A 21,812-nucleotide genomic window follows, 5' to 3' on the forward strand; every position below is an offset into this window, starting at 1 on the left:
AGAAGGTTCTTTGGGAGTGATAGAGGTGCGAGGGAAACACACGAGTAACAGAAGTCCGGTATATTTCCCCAAATACAGAAGAGGGTGTACAGCGCGTCTCTCCCCTAGCTAGCGCGGGAAGCTCCTACCGTGTAGCCTGGCGTAAGATGATGCCAGGCTGCACGTTGTCGTACAGACACTAGCTACTGACTAACCCACACCTCCCTCCCCCCCCTTGGAGCTCATAGCGACGTCTTGAGCTTCATGCTGGCGTGTCCCGGCGTTGACGTAGTCGCTCGGAACGTCTAGGGCCAGGAGGAGCCTGGGGTACTGCATCATCAGCGGCAGGGGCAGGTGCTGGGTCTCCGTCTCCGGGCGGCACTGGGCGTAGGTGAATCCTGTTGCGTTGGATGGTGCGGCCACTGGGGAGGCGGATGTCATACTGGCGGGGCCTTGGTTGTGCCTCCACTGTCCCTGTCTGGTACCATCTGTGCGACACTGGGTCCTGGATGCGTACGCGTTGGTGAAGGGGCAGGACTGGAAGCTGACGGGCCCGATTGTTGTAGTGACACTGGACGTCGAAATCTCGCTGGGTGGCACGCATTTCACACTCTTCAGCGTTTGGCTGCCATTCTGGCCGAAAGGAATTCGGGTGGGCAGGGACACAAGTGCGAAGAGAGTGGCCAAAAAGAATCTGTGCCGGAGAACGTCCAGAGTGGTTAGGGGTGTTCCTCATCTCTAACAGTCCGCGGTCGAAGACTTCGGTCCTGATGTTGCCTGAAGGCGCCACCTTGAGGATAAGGTGCTTCAACGACTTAACAGCGGCTTCTGCATGACCATTGGACTGGGGATGATGCGGTGAAGTGAGGATGTGTTGGACCTTCCAGCGTAGTAGGAAGTCCGAGAACGCCTTGGCAGCAAACTGTGGACCTCCGTCGGTGCGTAGGCGGACTGGGGCACCGTGGTCGCTGAAGTACTTGCTGAAGTGATCTATCGTGGCGGCAGTAGTAGTGTTGCTGCCACATGGGTAGACATCAGGCCAGCCAGACAGTCGGTCAACTATGACAAGGAAAGATTTCCCCTGCGACTTGAAAATAGTCAGCCGAGATGGACTCGTAAGGTCGCGTCGGCTTGTCATCATTCCTGTATACTTCACGCTGTTGACTGGGAAGGAGCATCTGGCAGGCGTCACAGGCACGGACAACATTGGTGATGTCTGAATTGATCCCGGGCCAAAACACTGTTTGCTGAGCTCGGCGCTTGGTGGCTTCAGCTCCGCGATGGCTATCATGCAGGCGTCGCAACACAGACTTGCGGGACGCTGCAGGTACTACGATGCGCGGACCGTATAGGACTAGATCGCCATCACAGTACAGCTCATCACGGATCTTCCAGTAGTCGAGTAGAGTGGAGTGTAGGTCGTAGCGATGACAGGGGAACCCATTGCGTACGCAGTTCAGGAGCCTGATGTAGGTCTCATCGGTGCGTGCTGCCTGCTGGAGTTCTTCGAGTTGGACGTCTGATGTGGCTGGCTGCGAGTCGTCAGATGAGGCGAGGGAATATATCGCTCGTACGGTGACTGCTGCATGAGCTGAGACGTCAACTAACATGTCGTCTTCATCTGTAGGGCTGCTGACAGGATGGCGGGACAAGGCATCAGGAATACAGAGTTTCTTGCCGGCACACCAACGAGCAGTGAAGATGAATGGTGACAGTTTTTCTTTCAGCCTTTGTAGCCTGGGATTCTCGACTGCATCCAAGGTGTAGCTGTTAAGTATGGGGATGAGTGGGCGGTGGTCTGTAACATGTGCAAATGTCTGAAGTCCTTTGAGATAATATCCACACTTATGCATCGCCCAAACTGTGGCTAACATTTCGAGTTCGATTGTGGCGTAACGTGTTTCTGTGTCTGTCAAGAAACGTGAGCCACACTGTACCAGCCGGAGGTGGCCTCCTCCATGATCTTGTAGCAGGGCGTAGCCGACACCATAGAGTCTGGATGCGTCCGTCTGAAGGATGGTGGGCAACTGCGGGTCGAACACGGCCAATACTGGAGGACTGGCCAGTGCCTTCTTCACCCGTTGGAATGCAGTGTCGTGGTCCACGGTCCATGTAAAGGCACGCCTAGGACTCATAAGTGGGCGTAGTGGCTGTGCTGCTGTCGAGATTTCAGGGGAGAACTCTGTCAACTGGTTGACTAGTCCCATGAAGGATCTCAAGTCAGTGATGTTGGCTGGTGTGGCGAACTCAGCGATGGCCCGTACTTTCTCAGGGTCTGCAGATATCCCTTCTGTTGAGAGCACAAATCCACAGAACGTAACTGCGGGTCTTGCAAGGGCGAATTTCTCCGCATTCAGGGTGATTCCACTGGCCCGGCATCGTGCGAGAACTTCGTTGACTCGAGACAAGTGGGGCAGGAGTTCCTCGTCGTACAGGAGAACGTCGTCGACAACCTTGACGCAATTTGTGATCCCTGAAGAGCTACATCTCCTTTGCGGCAGAAATCATCACCAGTCGCAGCGAATCCCATAGGGCCCGTAGGTACTTGTAGCGACCGTAGGGCGTTATAAAGGTTGTCAAGTGTTGATCCTCTGCCGCAAGCTCCAGCTGCCAGTACCCGTGAAGAGCATCAACGGTAGTGAAGTACTTGGTACCTGGCTTGACACTCCTGATGGCACTGAAGGGCGTGGGAGACGGGTGGGCGGGCCGTGAGACTTGACTGTTCAGTTTAGATAGGTCTGTGGTAATGCGTACTCCTCCCTTGGGTTTGGGCACCGCAACAAGTGGGTGGCACCACTGTGAGGGAGCATCACCAGCTGGAGCAATGATTCCTTGAGCCTCCATGCTGTGTAGTTCCTGCTTGACGTCATCTTGGTATGCCAAAGGGATCTGCCGTGGGGTATGTATAGCGAACGGCTGAGCATCATCCCGCAAGTGGATACGCATCGGGGGCCCCACCATGGGGCGGAGCGGCATCGTCTGCAGATCCTCTTTCTTGACAAGTACATCAGCATACTCTTCCAAGAAGTATGACTTGGCCTGTTCAGGAGTAGTGTTACTGTTGAAAGGCAGGTGTGGCAGGAAAGCATGGGGAACGGAGACGTCATCGCCTGCTGTGATCTCCAGTACTCTGTTGGTTTCGTCAACAGTCTCGGTGTCTCCATTTCTCACAGCGGCGTGTGTCACCTGTGCAATAGGGGCAGGGAACCGCTCAGGGATGAGGGCTAGGTCCCTGCATGCCCTGTAAGACAGCAAAGGGACAGGTATGTCTGGATACACATGAATCCACTCCTCAATGCTGTGTCCTTTGACCGTCATCTTCACCTGTACAGAACCGATGACAGGCTGCATGGGTGATCCATCAGCGCTGTACGTTGGCCTCTGTGGAGATGAGTGGAGGTCAGCAAGTGTCAGGCCAATGTCGTTAAGGTGGTCTGCTCCAATGATGGTTGTGTCAGCACCCGTGTCCGGCAACAAGGTAAGTACACCTGTCCCCTTGACATGACTAATCTCGACGACTACAAACGGAGAAGTCTCAGATGGGGTGTGTGTTGTCCATAATATGGCGAACACTGGGGTACTTGTTCTTGTTCCTCGGGTACGGTCCTGGTGACTTGTTACACTTGGCGAGGGCCGAGGAGGATGCTGCAGGTTTGGATGAGCGACAACACCTGTCAAAATGACCTTGTTTTCCACAGCATTTGCATGTAGCGTTGATGGCAGGGCACCGTGGCATCCGTACTCGATGGCCCTTTATACCACAGTTGCTACAGATAACTAGTGCTGCTGAGCATTCTCCTTTAGCATGTGGGCGTCCGCAGCTGTCACATGCGTCTGAGAGAGGTTGAGTCGGTGCAGAGGCGTGCTGCCTTGCCTTCTTGTCCTTCTTGTACCTTGACACAGCACAGAGGGCTTGTGCAGGAGAAGTGATGGCGTTGGCTGTGCGTCTGGCGGCCTCAAATGCGTAGCAGTGTTGCACAACTTTATCAAGTGAGTGTGTAGGGATGATGCCAATGAGTTCCTGCACTAACTCCTGGTCAATCACTCCCATGAGTATCACTTGTTTCATCTGCATTTCTTCGCAGTCCGTGTTGCCCCCTTTACACACATCCACAGCCTCTACTAGATTCTTGACTCTCACAAAGAACTCATTAAACTGCTCTCCAACACTCTGACGGCAGCTGAACAGTTCTCGTCGCCGTAAGGCTTCATTGGTCTGAGCCTTGAAGTAACTATCAAGCGTGGTCAGCAGGTCTTCTATCGGTGTTGAGTCGTCTTGAGGAATCTGAAGGCGATAGTGAAGGGTGTGTAGTACCTCTGGGCTCAGGCAGGCTCTCAGTTGAATGTGACGTTTACTGAGAGGCAAAGTAGTCAGGTCCGTCATCACTGCGTAGTCGCGCCATCGTCTGCTCCATTCTCGAAAAACCTGGTAAGGCACGTCAGGCTGTAGAGGAGGAGGCGGTGAGATGACAGCTTTGGCGTGTGAGTGTGGCGGCCTGGGTGGCGGGGGAAGACGGGGCGAGGAGGGCGGGAGGGTGGGGGCTGGATGACACCGCGCCCGCCCCAGCTGTAGACACTGCAGAGCTCATACCCTTACTGAATGCTGAGAGAAGGGCAGCAAACTCGTCCTGTCTGATAGCTGCCTCCTGTTTGCGCAGTTCCTGTTCCTCCTGCCGTCGTTTCTCGTCCTCCTGCCGGCGTTTTTCGTCCCTCTCTTCCATGTACTGTAGAAGGGTGAGTAAGTCTGACGGTGGTGGTGCAGCCATGGTTGTCTCAGACTTTTCTGGTGTTGATGAGACTGTCTTCCCATGTCTCTTTCCACGCGGTGACATGAATCGTGCCTGTAGACCGGATCCACTCCTCGGAGTCTGTAAGCAACGAAACAATCACTGTGGAAGGAAATACGTGCAGATGCAAATGGGTGGTGTGGCGGTGAGGGAGATCCGTACGCCCGGCAGCGCAAGGCAGCAGCCCTGCGGCATGCCAAGGAGCGCGGCAGTGGTCCCCGAGCAGTGACGAGGGAATACGTGACGCTCGCCGCTCTAGCGTGGCGAGTGCGTGCGAGTCTCACCCTTAAGCATAGGTACCATAAGAGCGAGGCAACACTACGCACAAATATCACTGCACTGCACTGTCCACGGCACTAGTACCACTGCACTGCACTCCACAAGTCACTGTAGGTCCACTGTAGTCGCTGGGTAGACTGTAGAGGTCCTGGAGTGTAGATCCAAGTGGCGGGCTGGGGTACACAGACGCTACCGGCTTCACCAAGACACTCGACAGCACATATCACTCGATACTCACTGCGCCATGTTTGTTCTTGTGGTCTAGCCACTGTAGAAGGTTCTTTGGGAGTGATAGAGGTGCGAGGGAAACACACGAGTAACAGAAGTCCGGTATATTTCCCCAAATACAGAAGAGGGTGTACAGCGCGTCTCTCCCTAGCTAGCGCGGAAGCTCCTACCGTGTAGCCTGGCGTAAGATGATGCCAGGCTGCACGTTGTCGTACAGACACTAGCTACTGACTAACCCACAAAGATCAAGATCAAGCATCTCGTGGACAACACAGGCACTGCCGATACAAAGGCCTGACTTAGAAGAAATTCTGCATCACCTGTAGCATCAAGATCAAGATCAAGATCACGTGCACCACTCACTCCCCAGTCAAAACATAACAGCGTCACCAGCAGCTCATCTTCCCTATTTCAACTTACCACCAAAACGCCCTGCAATGTGGCCTAACGCTCCTAAGAAGACCAGGAAGTGTCTTACTCTCGAAGTGAAGCTGGGTATTATTCACAGACTAGAGAGAGGCCAGAAAACTAATAACATTGCTTGCCACCATCTTGACTCCATCTACTGTCTACTATTTTCAAGTCAGCAGAGACTATTAAGAAGCCTGGTGAGACCGCATCTTCTTTGAAAGCTAAAAGAACCACCTGAACTCGTGACTCTACAATGGATAAAATGGAAAGCCTTGTGGAAATGTGGTACATAAGTTTTGTATGCGGTACCATGATGCGCACTTTGTTTACATTCCACAGGTTGCCGGTTAGTGTATTTTCCGTTTCACTCTCCCTCCCTTCATAAAGTTAAGATCATCAACATTATAAAGTTACGTACATACATACATTAGTGTACATTATAATGACTTAAATTAAACTACCTAAATGTTTAACTTCACAATTTTTTACTTTCATTAAACCTTTTACTGTACTATGATGCACTCTCGCTTTGCTTACTCTCAATGGAAGTTCAAATCAGGGTTAAACTTGTTATAATCAGTTAAACAAGTTTCGCAATGAAGTGTTTTTAGGAACATAACCCCTTCGTTAGCGGAGGTTGCCTGTGTATATATATATATATATATATATATATATATATATATATATATATATATATATATATATATATATATATATATATATATATATTGTGAGGGACACCACCTAATTTCCCTTTTATTTCTTATTATTTTGTGTGTATGGCAGCCCCAGCACAGCCTCTCACTGTTCCGCTGTGCGGCCACCCTCCCCGTTTTCTGTTCCCGCAATCTCGTTGTGCCTGGCAGAAAACACCAGTACTGAGCCAGTCTTCAGCGGAGGTAGACACATGCAGTCTTGGGTTCTGGCACAGGGTTGAGACACGTGTTGCTGGGCTGTTCTGGGTGCTCAACAGTCTCGGTCTGGGAGTTGTGCCCTCCTTTTGGAGTAGCTGGTTTGCTGCTGGTTTGGCCGTGACGGTGTGGAGCAACAGGTTTGTTGTTCCAGGGGAAAGTGTAGCTGGTTTGGCTGTATTTCCAGTGTTTTTGCGCTTGTCCCCTCTTGTTGAGTGGCGACACGGAGGGACGCAGTATTGTCTCGTCCCGATTGTTGTTTTTTAGGTGGCCGTGGTCACCAATGTGGTTTGGTGGGCAGCTGTGTGTCACCACCATCGCTTTGTGTAGTTTCTGTAGTATATTGAGTATAGTGACCTTAGCCACACACACTGGTTGTCTGGTGGGAAGCTTCATGCTGTCTCCCAGTCGACGTGCAATAATCGTCTGTACAACCTGTTAGCTACGAGTATCTTGACTCCCTGCGTGGCTGGTTGTCACCCGGAGTTGGTAGCCGGGCTTGTGTATACCACCGGATGTGGTATATGCATCATGTCTCGTAGTAAGCCGTAGGCACGGGGAGTCCGTCTTGACAGGTGCTGGTAAGCATCTGTTGCATTAAGTAATATAGTAATATACACTGCGCGTCTTGTTCCAGTCTGTAGGCACTTACAGTCTGAGAACAAGACGTGTGGAGAGGCATTAATACTCCCATAGAGAAGCGGGTGGAATTGTCCTTGTGGGCGGCTTCTCTACGGAGTATTAAGGCTTCGCCCTTAACACATAACTTATATACCATCTATAAATTCTACTTGGTTTGGTGTAGGAAGAGAAGGAGTTGCTAAGGAGATTCCCTAGCAGTGGGGTAAGTTATACACTGCTGGCGACCTCTATTTGTGTAGTATTATTTGTCTACTACTAGAGGGTGGGTGTGCAAGGCTAAGGGAAGGGATTGGTACATGCTGGCACCATTACCAGACCCTTATTAGGCACGAGTGAGAGCGGAGTATCTCGTCGCCTCTTAGGGCAGCTGTGAAGCCGTGAGGGAACAGCAGTCTATTAGAGTTTACACATTTTTAGCAGAAAGAACCTGAGGGTTGCAGCTGCTGTGAAATATAGTGTTGGGGACCCTGTGGAGCGTTATATTCCCTGGTGAGCAGCAGTTAACCGTAACAATATATATATATATATATATATATATATATATATATATATATATATATATATATATATATATATATATATATATATACAGACAACCCCTGCTTAACGAAGGGGTTGTGTTCCTAAAAAAACGTTCATTAAGTGAATTTTCTTTAAGTGAACCAATTATAACAAGTTTAACCCCTTGACTTGAGCTTCCATCGAGAGTAAACAAAGCAAGAGTGCATCATAGTACAGTAAAAGGTTTAATGAAAGTAAAAATTATGAAATTAAACATTTAAGCAGTTTAATTTAAGACTAAGTCATTATAATGTACACTAATGTATGTATGTAAGTAACTTTATAATGTTGATGATCTTAAATTTATGAAGGGAGGGAAAGTGGAGCGGGAAATACGCTGGCTGGCAACCTGTGAAATACAAAACTTATGTACCACATTTCCACAAGGCTTTCCATTTTATCCATTGCAGAATCATGAGTTCAGGTCTTTCTTTTAGCTTGCAAGGAAGATATGATCTCACCAGCCTTCGTAATAGAGTTTACTGATTTGAAAATGGTAGACAGTAGATGGAGTCAAGCCATGGTGGGAAGCAATGTTATTAGTTTTCTCACCTCTCTCGTGTCTGTGAATAATATCCAGCTTCACTTAGAGAGTAAGAGACTTCCTGGTCTTCTTAGCAATGCTAGGCAACATTGCAGGGCGTTTTGGTGGCATGTAGAGCGAGGGAAGACGAGCTGCTGCTGAAGCTGTTATTGTTTTCAACTAGGGGAGTGAGTGGTGTACGTTTTGTCCACGAGAGGCGCTGGTGTATTCAAAAGCCTGTCGGCTTGCATGATACAACAAGGCTTTCATTTCAAACTTGGAAAAAATTACCTGGATAAAATTTCATTCAAGCGAGTTTGGTGTTCATTAAACAAGCAGATGGTAGTAAAAGGAAACCATTGTAGCTAAATTTCATTGTGTGAACCTTCATTAAGCGGGGGTTGCCTGTATATATATATATATATATATATATATATATATATATATATATATATATATATATATATATATACACAGGCAACCCCCGTTTAACGAAGGGGTTACGTTCCTAAAATACACTTCGTTAAGCGAAATTTCGTTAAGCGAACCGATTATAACAAGTTTAACCCCTTCAATACGGTGACGCCTATGTAGGCGTCATGAAGCCCCAGTAGCAAATACAGTGACGCCTACGTAGGCGTCATATTTCTTTTCTGAGCTTTCTTCAGTTCAGTTGTCCCGTATAGTGTGTTGGATATCAACTACACACGCCGTATGCTGTCCTTAAAATCCTAGTGCTCCTTCCATGCTCCTCCTTGTCTCCACCAATCACTAAAGATAAGCTACATGCATCCCGCCTTGTGTCTAAAATTACCCAATGGCATAGACTGTTCCCATCTCTCTCTCTCTCTCTCTCTCTCTCTCTCTCTCTCTCTCTCTCTCTCTCTCTCTCTCTCCTCTCCTCCCATCTCCTTTTCCTCCCTCTCCATCTCCCTTTCCTCCCTCCTCATCTCCCTTCCCTCCATCCCCCTCTCCCTCTTGAAAGATAAGTTACATGCATCCCGCTTTGTAACATTTGTGAACACACACACACACACACACACACACACACAAACAAAAACAAAAACAACAAATTTTCTAATCTCTCTCTCTCTCTCTCTCCTCCCTTCGTTTCCCTCTCCCTTCGCTCCCTCCCCTTCTTCCTCTCGAATGATAAGCTACATGCATCCCGCTTGTGTCTAAATTATTAGCAAATGTCACTCTCTCTCTCTCTTTTTCTCTGAAGAGAGAAGCGTCCACTTTCCTCTTTGAAGGCGAAATAGTGACTAAAAAATAGCAGCATAATACAGAAAGACGACAAGTATGACAAGCTTCCACGAATTTTCCGCGCTCGGGCACGCGGCACTACCACCCGTATATCATACAGGCGGGCTTTTTTAACATCCGGCGCAAAGGGGTTAACCCCTGACTTGAACTTCCACTGAGAGTAAGCAAAGCGAGAGTGCATCATAGTACAGTGAAAGGTTTCATGAAAGTAAAAATGATCAAGTTTAACATTTAGGCAGTTAAATTTAATTTGTCATTATAATGTACACTAATGTATGTATGTACGTAGCTTTATAATGTTGATGATCTTAAATTTACGAAGGGAGAGAGAGTGAAACGGGAAAGACACTAACCGGCAACCTGTGGAATGTAAACAAAGGGCGCATCATTGTACCGCATACAAAACTTATGTACCACATTTCCACAAGGCTTTCCATTTTATCCATTGTAGAGTCACGAGTTCAGGTGGTTCTTTTAGCTTGCAAGGAAGATACAGTCTCACCAGCCTTCTTAATAGTCTGCTGACTTGAAAATAGTAGAGACAGTAGATGGAGTCAAGATGGTGGCCAGCAATGCTATAGTTTTCTCGCCTCTCTCGTGTCTGTGAATAACATCCAGCTTCACTTCGAGAGTAAGAGACTTCCTGGTCTTCTTAGGAATGCTAGGCCACATTGCAAGGAGTTTTGGTGGGAAGTTGAGCGAGTGAAGACGAGCTGCTGCTGACACTGTTATGGGAGTGAGTGGTACGTGCTGTCCACGAGAGGCTTGATCTTGATCTTGATCTTGATTCTATAGGTGTCCCAGGATTTCTCCTGAGGCAGGCCTTAGTATTTGTGGCTGCTAGTGTATTCAAAAGCTTGTCGGCTTCCGTGATACGGCGGGGCTTTCAAACTTGGAAAAAATTACCTGGATAAAACTTCGTTAAAGCGAGTTTGGTATTCGTTAAATGAGCAGATGGTAGTAAAAGGAAACCTTCGTTGTAGCGAAATTTCGCTGAGTGAACCTTCGTTAAACGAGGCTTGCCTATATATATATATATATATATATATATATATATATATATATATATATATATATATATATATATATATATATATATATATATATATATATATATATATATATATATATATATATATATATATATATATATATATATATATATATATATATATATATATATATATATATATATATATATATATATATATATATATATATATATATATATATATATATATATATATATATATATATATATATATATATATATATATATATATATATATATATATATATATATATATATATATATATATATATATATATATATATATATATATATATATATATATATATATATATATATATATATATATATATATATATATATATATATATATATATATATATATATATATATATATATATATATATATATATATATATATATATATATATATATATATATATATATATATATATATATATATATATATATATATATACATACACCTAACCCTGTATTACCACACGAAATTGGTGCCTCAAAAAACGCGCAATAGCGCAAAATGCGATAACGAAAGTAAAGAACAAATAGGAAATAAATAAATTGGTGTCTCAACCCAAAAATTTTCCTAAAAGGTTTTCCTGTTACCCTATATTTACTATGATTAATATTGGAGTAGCTTATTAATATTTGGCAATCTGAAATGAATGGAAACCAGCTCTGAACAACAGAATACCACATGCAAGACTGAGGGGTGGTGGTGGTGGTGGTGGTGGTAAGCAGTGACCAGAACCAATCAGCTCCTTATTCAAATCACGTGACGTGAATACACAGAGATAATTGGCTGCTGGCTCTTCCTCTTTCTCATGATGATCATCTTTCTCCCCCCTTCACATTCGTCGGTGTGTGGTTGGGACATGAGTACTACTACTACTACTACTACTAATACGGGTGCACGATAACGACTTTCCAGATACGCTAAAACTGAATTTTGCAGATTTTCATAAGTGCGCAATAACGCCTAAATGTGATAACAGGAGGGCACGATAATGGAGGGTTAGGTGTATATATTTTCTTTCCTAATAAGTAGTTTTAAAAATGATATACAGTAAATGTATGAAACAAAAGGGTAAGTATAAAAATATTTTGTAAAATCTGAATCATGTTCAATCATGAACAAACACATAGGATAATAAAATTTCACATGAAATTCTATAACATAAAAATCTCCAAAATTCAACATCCTTCAGTCACTGATGTTACCATAAGTGAACACTACTATACTCGTTAAATAATATGGCCAGAAGATTTATAATAAATCTGAAATAAATTCACCTAGTATTTAATAACAGGCAGACTACAGAGGTTATCTCTAACAATTCAAATACAGGTTTCCCTCGTTTTATGATTGGGTTATGTTCCTGAAAACCAGGTCAAATAATGAACAATCGAAGACCAAACTTAAGGTTCAATAGGATCTAATTTAATGGGGAGAGTAACTTAGGCCTAGTTTGTAGTGAGAGATAGAGAACACTTTTCCGCGCTACCTAAAGAGGTAATGTCATAGGCTCATTATTTTTTTTATACAGTGGTTTTCCCTATAGACCTATATCCACTGGCAAGAGGAGAAAACTAAGCTTCAATTAAGTTAGCAAGTGCCACTTGGCAAGACCACAGCCTTGGCTCCCTCTTCCTCGTTAGTGTCTTTATCATTAATGAAGATGTCTCACCTGCTTTCTTCACACTTGCTGCTTGCTTGGTGATGGTGGAGACAGTGGATTGGGGAAACTGCAGGGTTCTGGCAATGAAATTGGCTCCCTAGCTCCCTCATGGCAATTAACAATTTCAAGCCTTTTCTCTAAAGATAAGCTTTTCCTTGGTCTTTTGGCCTTCAATTCACTAGCACTAAGTGTTGCAGGCCACTTGAAAGACATCATGCTTGTATCACTCATAGTACCCAACAATGAATGTGAATTTTGCAAAACACAACACTGGTGACTGAACTCTTGAACACAATAAATAATTGAAGGACTGATCTAGATGCTACAGGTGGCTCGAGATCACTCCAGAGCCAGGCCTTTGTATTGGCAGATCCTGTAGAGAACAAACAAAAGACAAGCAGGAAAAAACAGCAGTATCCTGTTCACTAACTGTCCCTATATCTAGCGGGAAAGTGTTTTAATGGGTGGCGGCTGCAGCGTAAGTAGTACTATGATCACAGTGCATGTGTTTTTACTCTGGTGACTGGTTGATGATCGGATACACGAGCCCGGACAATGGAAAACGAGTGAGTAGACATAATTCATGATGATTGGAGAATCAAACATCGAATAATGGGGCATCAAATAGCGAAGGAAACCTGTATTACCACATGCATGATTTGAATTTTTATGCAAACTATATATTTTAAATGAGCTCCTCCTTTCTCACCTTTCCAGTGAACAGAGGAATGGCAGATCTTGTTGAGGTAGAGAGTTTGCTGTTACAGATCAAGCAGTGTGGCACACTACCATTTACATCTGCTTTGGTGTCTTGTACTACTCTCTGTAAATAATTATATGGAGATGCATTATCATCTTAGTGTTAAGATTAAAAAACAAGTTATTCTAACTACTTTCCTCCAATTCATTTTACATGTCAAAATAACAGGAGTGTTCAAACAATATGCAGAAATTGAAAGAAACATGATAAGTTTGCTTTAAAAAAATAACATGTCCACTTTGAAATATCGGCAGACAATAAATCAAAACACACTAAGATTGTGTCCAGTTATCATAATCTGACATTCTACAGTAGAAGTAACGTTTGTGATTACCTTCGTCAAAACAGTATGGAGATGAAGTTCTGGGGAAGGAAGATAGACGTATATTCTGCGTTCCGAGCGAACACTTCCACAACAAATGTCATCCTGGAGTATCTTAGACCACTTTTCCTTTTCACATTTTGCATTGCCCTCAATCTAAAGAAAAATAAAAGGTGAACACTATGTACAAAGTCTTGTGATTCCAAAACTATATTTCAACACAAAAATTATGAGCCTTAATCATTCAGATCCATAAGCTAACAATCACTAACAATCAAGGCGGTGAGCATGGGATTGGACAGACGTCCATGCGTAGGTTCAAATCCCACCACATGCCATCTTGAAACTTCATTATTTGTCAAGTGGTTTAAAGTTACCTACATGTCACCATGATACCCAGGTGGAGGTGTAATTGCCTTACACCAAAGATGCACTTGGGTGGTGATATGGGCCCTAATATGGGTATCACTATAAATAAAATTGGCTGCACCACTAATGGGCAGAAGCTGAACAGCGCTTCCCACACACTCTTCAAGTATGCCTACAGGTGCTATAGGCTGTAACATTAAAAAATAAATAAATAAATACAAAAAAAAAATAAATAAATAAATAAAATGATCCCAAATAACATATCAATGTGATGAATAAGTAAGCTTGCACTAGTAGTTGTCAGTACATCTAAGTACATATATAATCCATACATACTTTCTGCACCAATGAGGCTTATTGTAAAAATAAAAGTAATACCATCCAAAATTCTTTCTCTCTAAAACTTAATCATCGAAGCATGTGACTCAAGCACCACAAGAGAGTACATCTGACACACAATTTACTTCACAAGAAGATTTATTTCACTACACCATGAAAGTGTGATTTAATGTAAATGACTATATAGAGCTAAAAGAATCAGAAACAATGGTATGAGTATGATTTTAAATAAAAGCTAAAAATATCATTCTTTGAAAATCAAAGGCTATAAATTCAAGATAAGTATTTCAGAGAGGACTCAACTAGCACAACAACTTACACACAATTACTTTTACCTTGTAGTCTGGAAACTTAATGACTTCCTTAAGTACCACTTTGGCTGGACAACTGAGGTTCTTGGAACTGTCTGTGGTAGTTTTCTGGTGACATATAAAGTAATCTATTAGTTAAATATTCACATAAATAAAAAATACAGTTACTATAATCTGGCACATTTTCTTATAGTTTACTTTTTCCTTCTCTTTAGATAAATTTCTTTGCTTTTAAATTGCACACTAAATAATACAAATCAGCTAACATCACAGCAGGGAAACTAACCTTGGTGCCAATACCATAGTGACATAACAGCTCCTTGGTGGCCACAACAAGGAAAGGAACTCCATCAAATTCCAGTGGTTTCCCCAAGTATTTATCTCCCTCTTCCCATAATAAGTTGGTTTCTACCTCAGCCCATGCTGAAAGCAACACAAAACCATACATTACATTAGTATGAAGTTGGTTGATGATTTTAGGTATTGTTGGAAAACAATACTAAATTTAATTTCATACTTACTTGAAAATAAGAGCAAGAGCATAAGTACCATGTATGCTAACAAAGAGTTATTAGTCTTTTGATGTCCAAACTTCTACAGCTAATGTTTTTTGTGTTTATACCCTCCTGGAAACAAGACAAAATTACAATTGAACTTGTATAATTTTCTATTTTGCATGCTCTAGCAGGGTTGTAAAATAAGGAAGTAAAACAAGTTACAAGTTTCCAAATTCGTTCAGTTCATGCTAAGATAATGAATGTGGTTGGCAAGGATGAAACAAAAGAGAGGAAGATGAGTCATTGCCTACCTGCCACAAAAGCTTATCACTTGGACTTCAGTGGGTGACAATACTCTGAGAGATGTACTGTGGCAGTGAGGATTACAGGCTGCTGTTAAGTAGCTACAGCTGAGAGAAACTTTAGTCTTCAGCCTCTGCCCCTGCATTATATTTGGAGATGTGTCTTGTGTTTCTGCCATGAGTCCAACTTGTATGTGGATGCCGGTGATCATGTCTGGCATGTATGTCTGGCATGTGCTGTATTTGAAACTCAGTTCTCTATCAGGTAAAAGTTTTAGTGTTTATGATATCTTCGTTAACTGGACCCTCCTTTTAGATTTTTTTGTTTTTTCTCTTTCTCCTACTTTCCTCTCAACAGGGCCTGGCAACCAGCGGGATTTTTTTTTTCCAACACTTTGTTTTCCCTTGGCCAGTGCCCTTGCAATGTAAAAAAAAAAAAAAAAAAAAAAAAAAAATCTTGCATGAGATTTCATAAATATGAGATAACTGTGACTTGTTCTCTAATGAGGATATAAATACATGTATATGTCTGTGTTGCACATATAGCTTTCTTATGTCCTTAGTCCTTACTGTCTTGAGTTAAGACCAGTTTGTCATAACTAAATGCAGTCGTAAGTCAACGACTCCCTGCAGTTCAATGCCTCAAATATTCAATTCCTGTCTGTCAACTTGACACAACCTTCCAGATAACTTTTCCCCTCTTCAGTCACACTCTTCTACATTAAACATCCTCAGTCTGATCTTTATCTATATTCTAAACTGGAAACTTCACATCTCATCTCTAGATGAAATAGCTTGTATGAAGTTAGGAGTTCTAAGTTGTCTCCACTTGTTTTTCTCACTACCCCAATCCCCATCTTGTTTCTGTATTTACCAGAACTGGATGTGACTTTTATTTTTTTCAGCTTTGAATTTGTCAACAGATCTGGTGCAACTATGACTTCATGACTATTTTTGGCCCCCTAGAATGACTTGCGACTGCAATTTTTTTTGCCAGTGCAACTCCATTAAATTCCATAGTAAACTTTAGGACAATAACAGAAATATCTTTTATAATGCAAAGAAATGCATATTTATTAATTTTTATTTATTTTTTTATTTAAAACACAACCTAGCTATACTAATATCTACATTTCATTCTCTCCTCCTCCATATACTCCTGGTCCATCCTCTCTTCCAGCCACAGAAATTAATAAAAAAAAAGTCTTTGTTCCTGTTCAAAGTCACAGCAAAAGTCACCAAAAAATTGATGGTGCAACTTCATTTAGTTCAACATTTTTAAAACAATTGCAACTTTCGGCTTTGAGACTTCAAAATTCATGGTGCAGCAAAGTCATAACTTGGTGCTGCAACATTCAGCTCTGATATTTACTCAATCTCATATCTAGAACTCTTTCAAGAAGGAAGTTTGAAGACATTCGTCCTTTAATATATGATAGACATTTTTCACTCTGTTTGGGGACCAGCACCTCAGAGTCCCATCAATATCTTACAGTATTATTTTCCTTGACCAGTGCCCCTCCTGGAGAGAGAGAGAGAGAGAGAGAGAGAGAGAGAGAGAGAGAGAGAGAGAGAGAGAGGGGCATCTAATCAGGGACCTGCACCTCTCTGTACCACCCTGAGGGATACTAATCTAACCGAGTAACCTAACCTAACCTAACCAGGCTGGGACTCTCTTCAGACTCAAGAGGCTATAATAGATTTTTGTGGTTTGAAGCATTAGTTTGGGAAATTTAGTGGGAACTGTCTTTGCTTATTTCGAAAACTATGGATTTCCCTTGGAGACTGAAAGACGTAAAAATCGTATTCCTAATGTTGTAAGGGTAACTCTAAAACAATGCCTATATTTCTAATACGGTTAAAATTTTGAAAAAAATAAAATAAAATTACAACTCAAGTCACAAACGTTTGTCTTTGTTCATGCAATAATCATTATGAAGCTGATTCTTTATGAAATAGGTATTTGAGTCCCGCTGTCCAGGGTGCAGGGCAGTGTTGGCCACAGGCTCACCGGGCACCAAAACGGACCATACTATGCAAAGCTTTGTACATGCATTACAACCTAACATCCACTGGCTTACAACAATCTACCTCCATAATGTGAGATTCCTTGTCAATTCATTATTACAATAGGGCCAGCAGGATAAGAGTAAGGCACTGAGAGAACCAGTGGGGGTACTCACCAGAAGTCCCGAAGGAGGAATCATCCTTGTCAGAGGTGTAGCGAGTACCTGTTCTGTCTTCATGTGCCTTTACTTGCTTCTCTGCCTCCTCTAATGTTAGCCAGTAGTCGTGGTAAGACTTTGGGGGTTTAACATCGTCGGTCCCGGAGGGGTCAGCCATCTTGCCTTGGTAACACTACAGCTGCAGTATAGCCGCCCCGCCAGTGTAGGGCTCAGTGGGGTTATTACTTACTATACGCTCTCCTTAATATGATTGAACTGTTGCTCTTATAATTATCTAACGGTTACTCTGGCAAAGTAAATACACTTCTCGACGGTATCCTGAGTTCCTTTTGCGTGGCTTCCTTTTTAGCAGGTCAGACTAGTCTGAGCATCGGGCATGCACGGCGTCATATGTGATGGTCATCTTTACTAACATCATAATATTGAACTGCGACAAATGACAAAAGAAAATGAATGATACATACATACCGATACCTATCACAGTATTGCCAATTTGTCAATCGAGGGTTTGTTTTCGTTACAAAGAGCAGTGTTGCCAGCTGTATACATCAGAGGATAATTCTATATGTATGTATGTATGTATGTATGTATACACACACACACACACACACACACACACACACACACACACACACACACACACACACACATATATATATATATATATATATATATATATATATATATATATATATATATATATATATATATATATATATATATGCATGTATTAAGGGCAGTAGCTGTCTACACACACACACACACACACACACACACACACATAAAAAGAAACACATAAGGAAATTGGAGAGGCTACAAAAAATAGCTACAAGAATGGTTCCAGAATTTGAAGGGATGACATATGAGGAGAGACTAAAGGCTATGGATCTACCAACCCTGGAACAAAGAAGGGAGAGAGGAGACCTGATACAAGTTTATAAATTGATCAACGGAATGGACCAAGTGGATAATGAGAAACTGATCCTGAGAGAAGAATATGACATTCGAAGCACAAGATCGCATAGTAAAAAGCTGAGAAAAGGAAGATGTCTGAGAGTTATAAAAAAATATATAGTTTCCCGCAGAGATGTATTGAGACGTGGAACAGTTTAAATGAAGAAGTAGTGTCTACAACGAGTGTGCATACTTTTAAAGTAAGATTGGATAAGTGTAGATATGGAGACGGGGCCACACGAGCATAAAGCCCAGGCCCTGTAAAACTACAACTAGGTAAATACAACTAGGTAAATACACACACACACACACACACACACACACACACACACACACACACACACACACACACACACACACACACACAATCGAGAGGCCCGGGTTCGAGTCCCGGCGCGGCGAGGCAAATGGGCAAGCCTCTTAATGTGTGGCCCCTGTTCACCTAGCAGTACATAGGTACGGGATGTAACTCGAGGGGTCGTGGCCTCGCTTTCCCGGTGTGTGGAGTGTGTTGTGGTCTCAGTCCTACCCGAAGATCGGTCTATGAGCTCTGAGCTCGCTCCGTAATGGGGAAGACTGGCTGGGTGACCAGCAGGCGACCGAGGTGAATTACACATGAAAAGTCAGTGTTTGAGGAATATTAAAATGTTTAGTTTTCCACATAGGACGATGGACATCTGGAAAGGAATGAGTAAAAATATTGTAATAGCAGAAAGTGTGCATAAAATTTAAGGAAAAGTCGGATAAAAGTAGATATATGGAGGTCTACCATAAGCCCCGCTCAAAGTAATACAAGGTACACACACACACACACACACACACACACACACACACACACACACACATATCCTCCTACTTTCGAAGTGCGGACCATATATTGGGAGAAAAAGTGTGTTGCACACTTTTCGAGGTAACAATCCCACACCGGACAATCCAAACACAATTCCATCGGCCCTCCCCAGCCCACACACAATTCATTCATACTCAATTCTACTACTACTACTGCTAATGCTACTACTTCTATTACTACTACTACTACTACTACTACTACTACTACTACTACTACTACTACTACTACTACTATTACTACTACTATGTACATTGTTGAATTTGTTGCACACTTTTCCGAGGTCAACAATCCCACACGGGGCTATCCAAAAACGAGGATTCGATCCTCTTCCCACCCCCTTACGGCCTAACCCCTCCACACACACGTCATTCACAGTCACTACTACTACAACAACTACTACTATCACTACTACTTCTACTAATATATATATATATATATATATATATATATATATATATATATATATATATATATATATATATATATATATATATACTACTACTACTACTACTACTACTACTACTGTATTAATACTACTAGATCACGCAGGGACGCCACAGAACGCCTGACTTCTGACCTTCCTAATATTTCTGATTGGGGTACGGAAAACTGTTCAATGTCTCAAAAACTCAATTCCTCCATCTACCAACTCGACATAACCTTCCAGACAAGTATCCCCCCGTTCTTCAATGACACTCTCCCTCTTCTATATTGAATATCCTCGGTCTGTCCTTTACTCATAATCTTAACTGGAAACTTCACATCTCATGTCTTGCTAAAACAGCTTCTATAAAGTTAGGCGTTCTGAGACGTCTCCGCCAGTTTTTCTTGCCCCCTCCAACTACTAACTCTGTGCAAGAGTTAGTAGTTGGAGAACTCTTCACATGTTTGTGGGGATTCCAGTCACACAGCTATATTAGATAGGGTGGAATCAAAAGCTTTTCGTCTCATCAACTCCCCTCTTTTGACTGACTGTCTTCAGTCTCTTTCTCACCGCCGAAATGTTGCATCCCTCTCTATCTTTTATCGCTATTTTCATGCTAACTGTTCTACTGATCTTGCTAACTGCATGCCTCCCCTTCTGCGGCCTCGCTGCACAAGACTCTTCTTCCTCTCATCCTTATTCTGACTAAATCTCTAACGCAAGAGTTAACTAGTACTCTCAATCATTCATACCTTTCTCTGGCAAACTCTGGAACTGTCTGCCTGCTTCTGTATTTCCGTCTTCCTACGACTTGACTTCTTTTAAGTGGGATTTCAAGACATTTTTTTCTTAATTTTGGCTAAATCTTTATCTCTTTTTTAATATTTTGTTGCCCTTGGCTGGTTTTACTCTTGCATAAAAAAAAAACTACTAAACCCCCTCACACAATTCTATTTCTCATTCTTTCCTCTTCCTATTACATTTTTTTTCATTTCGTCCTTGAAAAAATATCTGGAAATACTCGGAAGACAGTGGAAATTTGAGTAAGTATTGACGGAGAATCTATATAGGCCCGATGACTTCATTGTGGAACAACCATCACATTATTTGAGGAATCTTATTTATCCATTCTCATAGTTAATTCTGGCTTTCCTCTACTCTCTGAGTCGGGAAACATTAGGTACGTACTTAACATATATATATATATATATATATATATATATATATATATATATATATATATATATATATATATATATATATATATATATATATATATATATATATGTGTGTGTGTGTGTGTGTGTGTGTGTGTGTGTGTGTGTGTGTGTGTGTCAGTCATAACCATTCCTTCTTCGTCTTCTCTCTCTCTCTTCTCGCTGTTTATATGTGTACTTCCCAAAACAATGGCGGCTTTACAAGTGTCAATTTGCGACTGAAATTGCAAGTCGCTGGTGTTGTCTGGGGGTAGGTCGGCATGAGTCAAGTGAGCCTCGGTTTCTCTCTCGCTCGGGGCGCTGCTGGAGGTGGATGAGCGGTGGGCGCCTGTCTGAAGCCGCACGTGTTTTGTTGTAATTTATGTTGAATCTCTAGTGAGTTTTGAGTCAGGGTGATGGCTTTGTGAGGTAGAGGATTGTGTGGGTGGAATAGTATGTTATTACGGTGTATTGTGTGTGTTGTTTTGTGATTGAGCTTGGGGTGAGAGACGTGGCGGTGTATCTCAGCGGTTCTTTGTTAATTAATTTGGTGCGTTGTTCTGGGATTGAGTATGGGAGAGTGAGACGTGCTGGTGTATCTACGGGGTTATTTGTGTGGTGACGAGCCCGAAAGAGTAGTGTGTTATCATTGTGTGACATTTCCTTAATATTAATAATAAAGTGTAATTTATATGTACTAGGGTGTGATTATTTCTTATCTTTGTTTATGGCTGCCAGTTACTCAAAGACTAGGCCACTGAGAAGCGAGTCGTGACACCAAATACCACTAGCCTCGAGCCTTTGGCCCCAAGCCATAAACCACCAAGCTCATCAATACAAGCAGTGACAGTTAATCAACCAACACAAGAACTGGCAAGCGAATACTCATCAATACAAATACTGTTAGAGGTGCCCAAGGAACACACCCACACAAATGGTAAGCAGCGGGAAGCCAACTAAAACAAATAGCGGCAGCTCAACCTAC

General features: G+C 42.6%; 2 protein-coding genes across 2 annotated transcripts in view; both read right to left on the minus strand.

Moving 5' to 3' along the window:
• Positions 1-17,849, minus strand: part of LOC123519098 (zinc finger protein 568-like) — a 51,190-nt gene extending 33,341 nt beyond the window's left edge. Inside the window, 5 exon segments of the mRNA XM_045280307.1 lie at positions 13,027-13,140; positions 13,412-13,555; positions 14,443-14,526; positions 14,705-14,841; positions 17,401-17,849. Coding sequence (XP_045136242.1) covers positions 13,027-13,140; positions 13,412-13,555; positions 14,443-14,526; positions 14,705-14,841; positions 17,401-17,560 — 639 coding nt within the window. The 5' untranslated portion in view covers positions 17,561-17,849.
• LOC123519099 lies at positions 209-3,342 on the minus strand. The gene is made up of 3 exons (XM_045280308.1): positions 3,140-3,342; positions 2,415-2,452; positions 209-681 (listed from the first exon to the last, which is right to left on the minus strand). The coding sequence occupies exons 1-3, from the start codon at positions 3,328-3,330 to the stop codon at positions 242-244; spliced, it is 669 nt and encodes a 222-aa protein (XP_045136243.1). The 5' UTR covers positions 3,331-3,342; the 3' UTR covers positions 209-241.
• Positions 17,850-21,812: the final 3,963 nt, after the last annotated feature.

This window comes from Portunus trituberculatus, chromosome 44 (assembly GCF_017591435.1).
Source record: "Portunus trituberculatus isolate SZX2019 chromosome 44, ASM1759143v1, whole genome shotgun sequence".
Taxonomy (NCBI): domain Eukaryota; kingdom Metazoa; phylum Arthropoda; class Malacostraca; order Decapoda; family Portunidae; genus Portunus; species Portunus trituberculatus.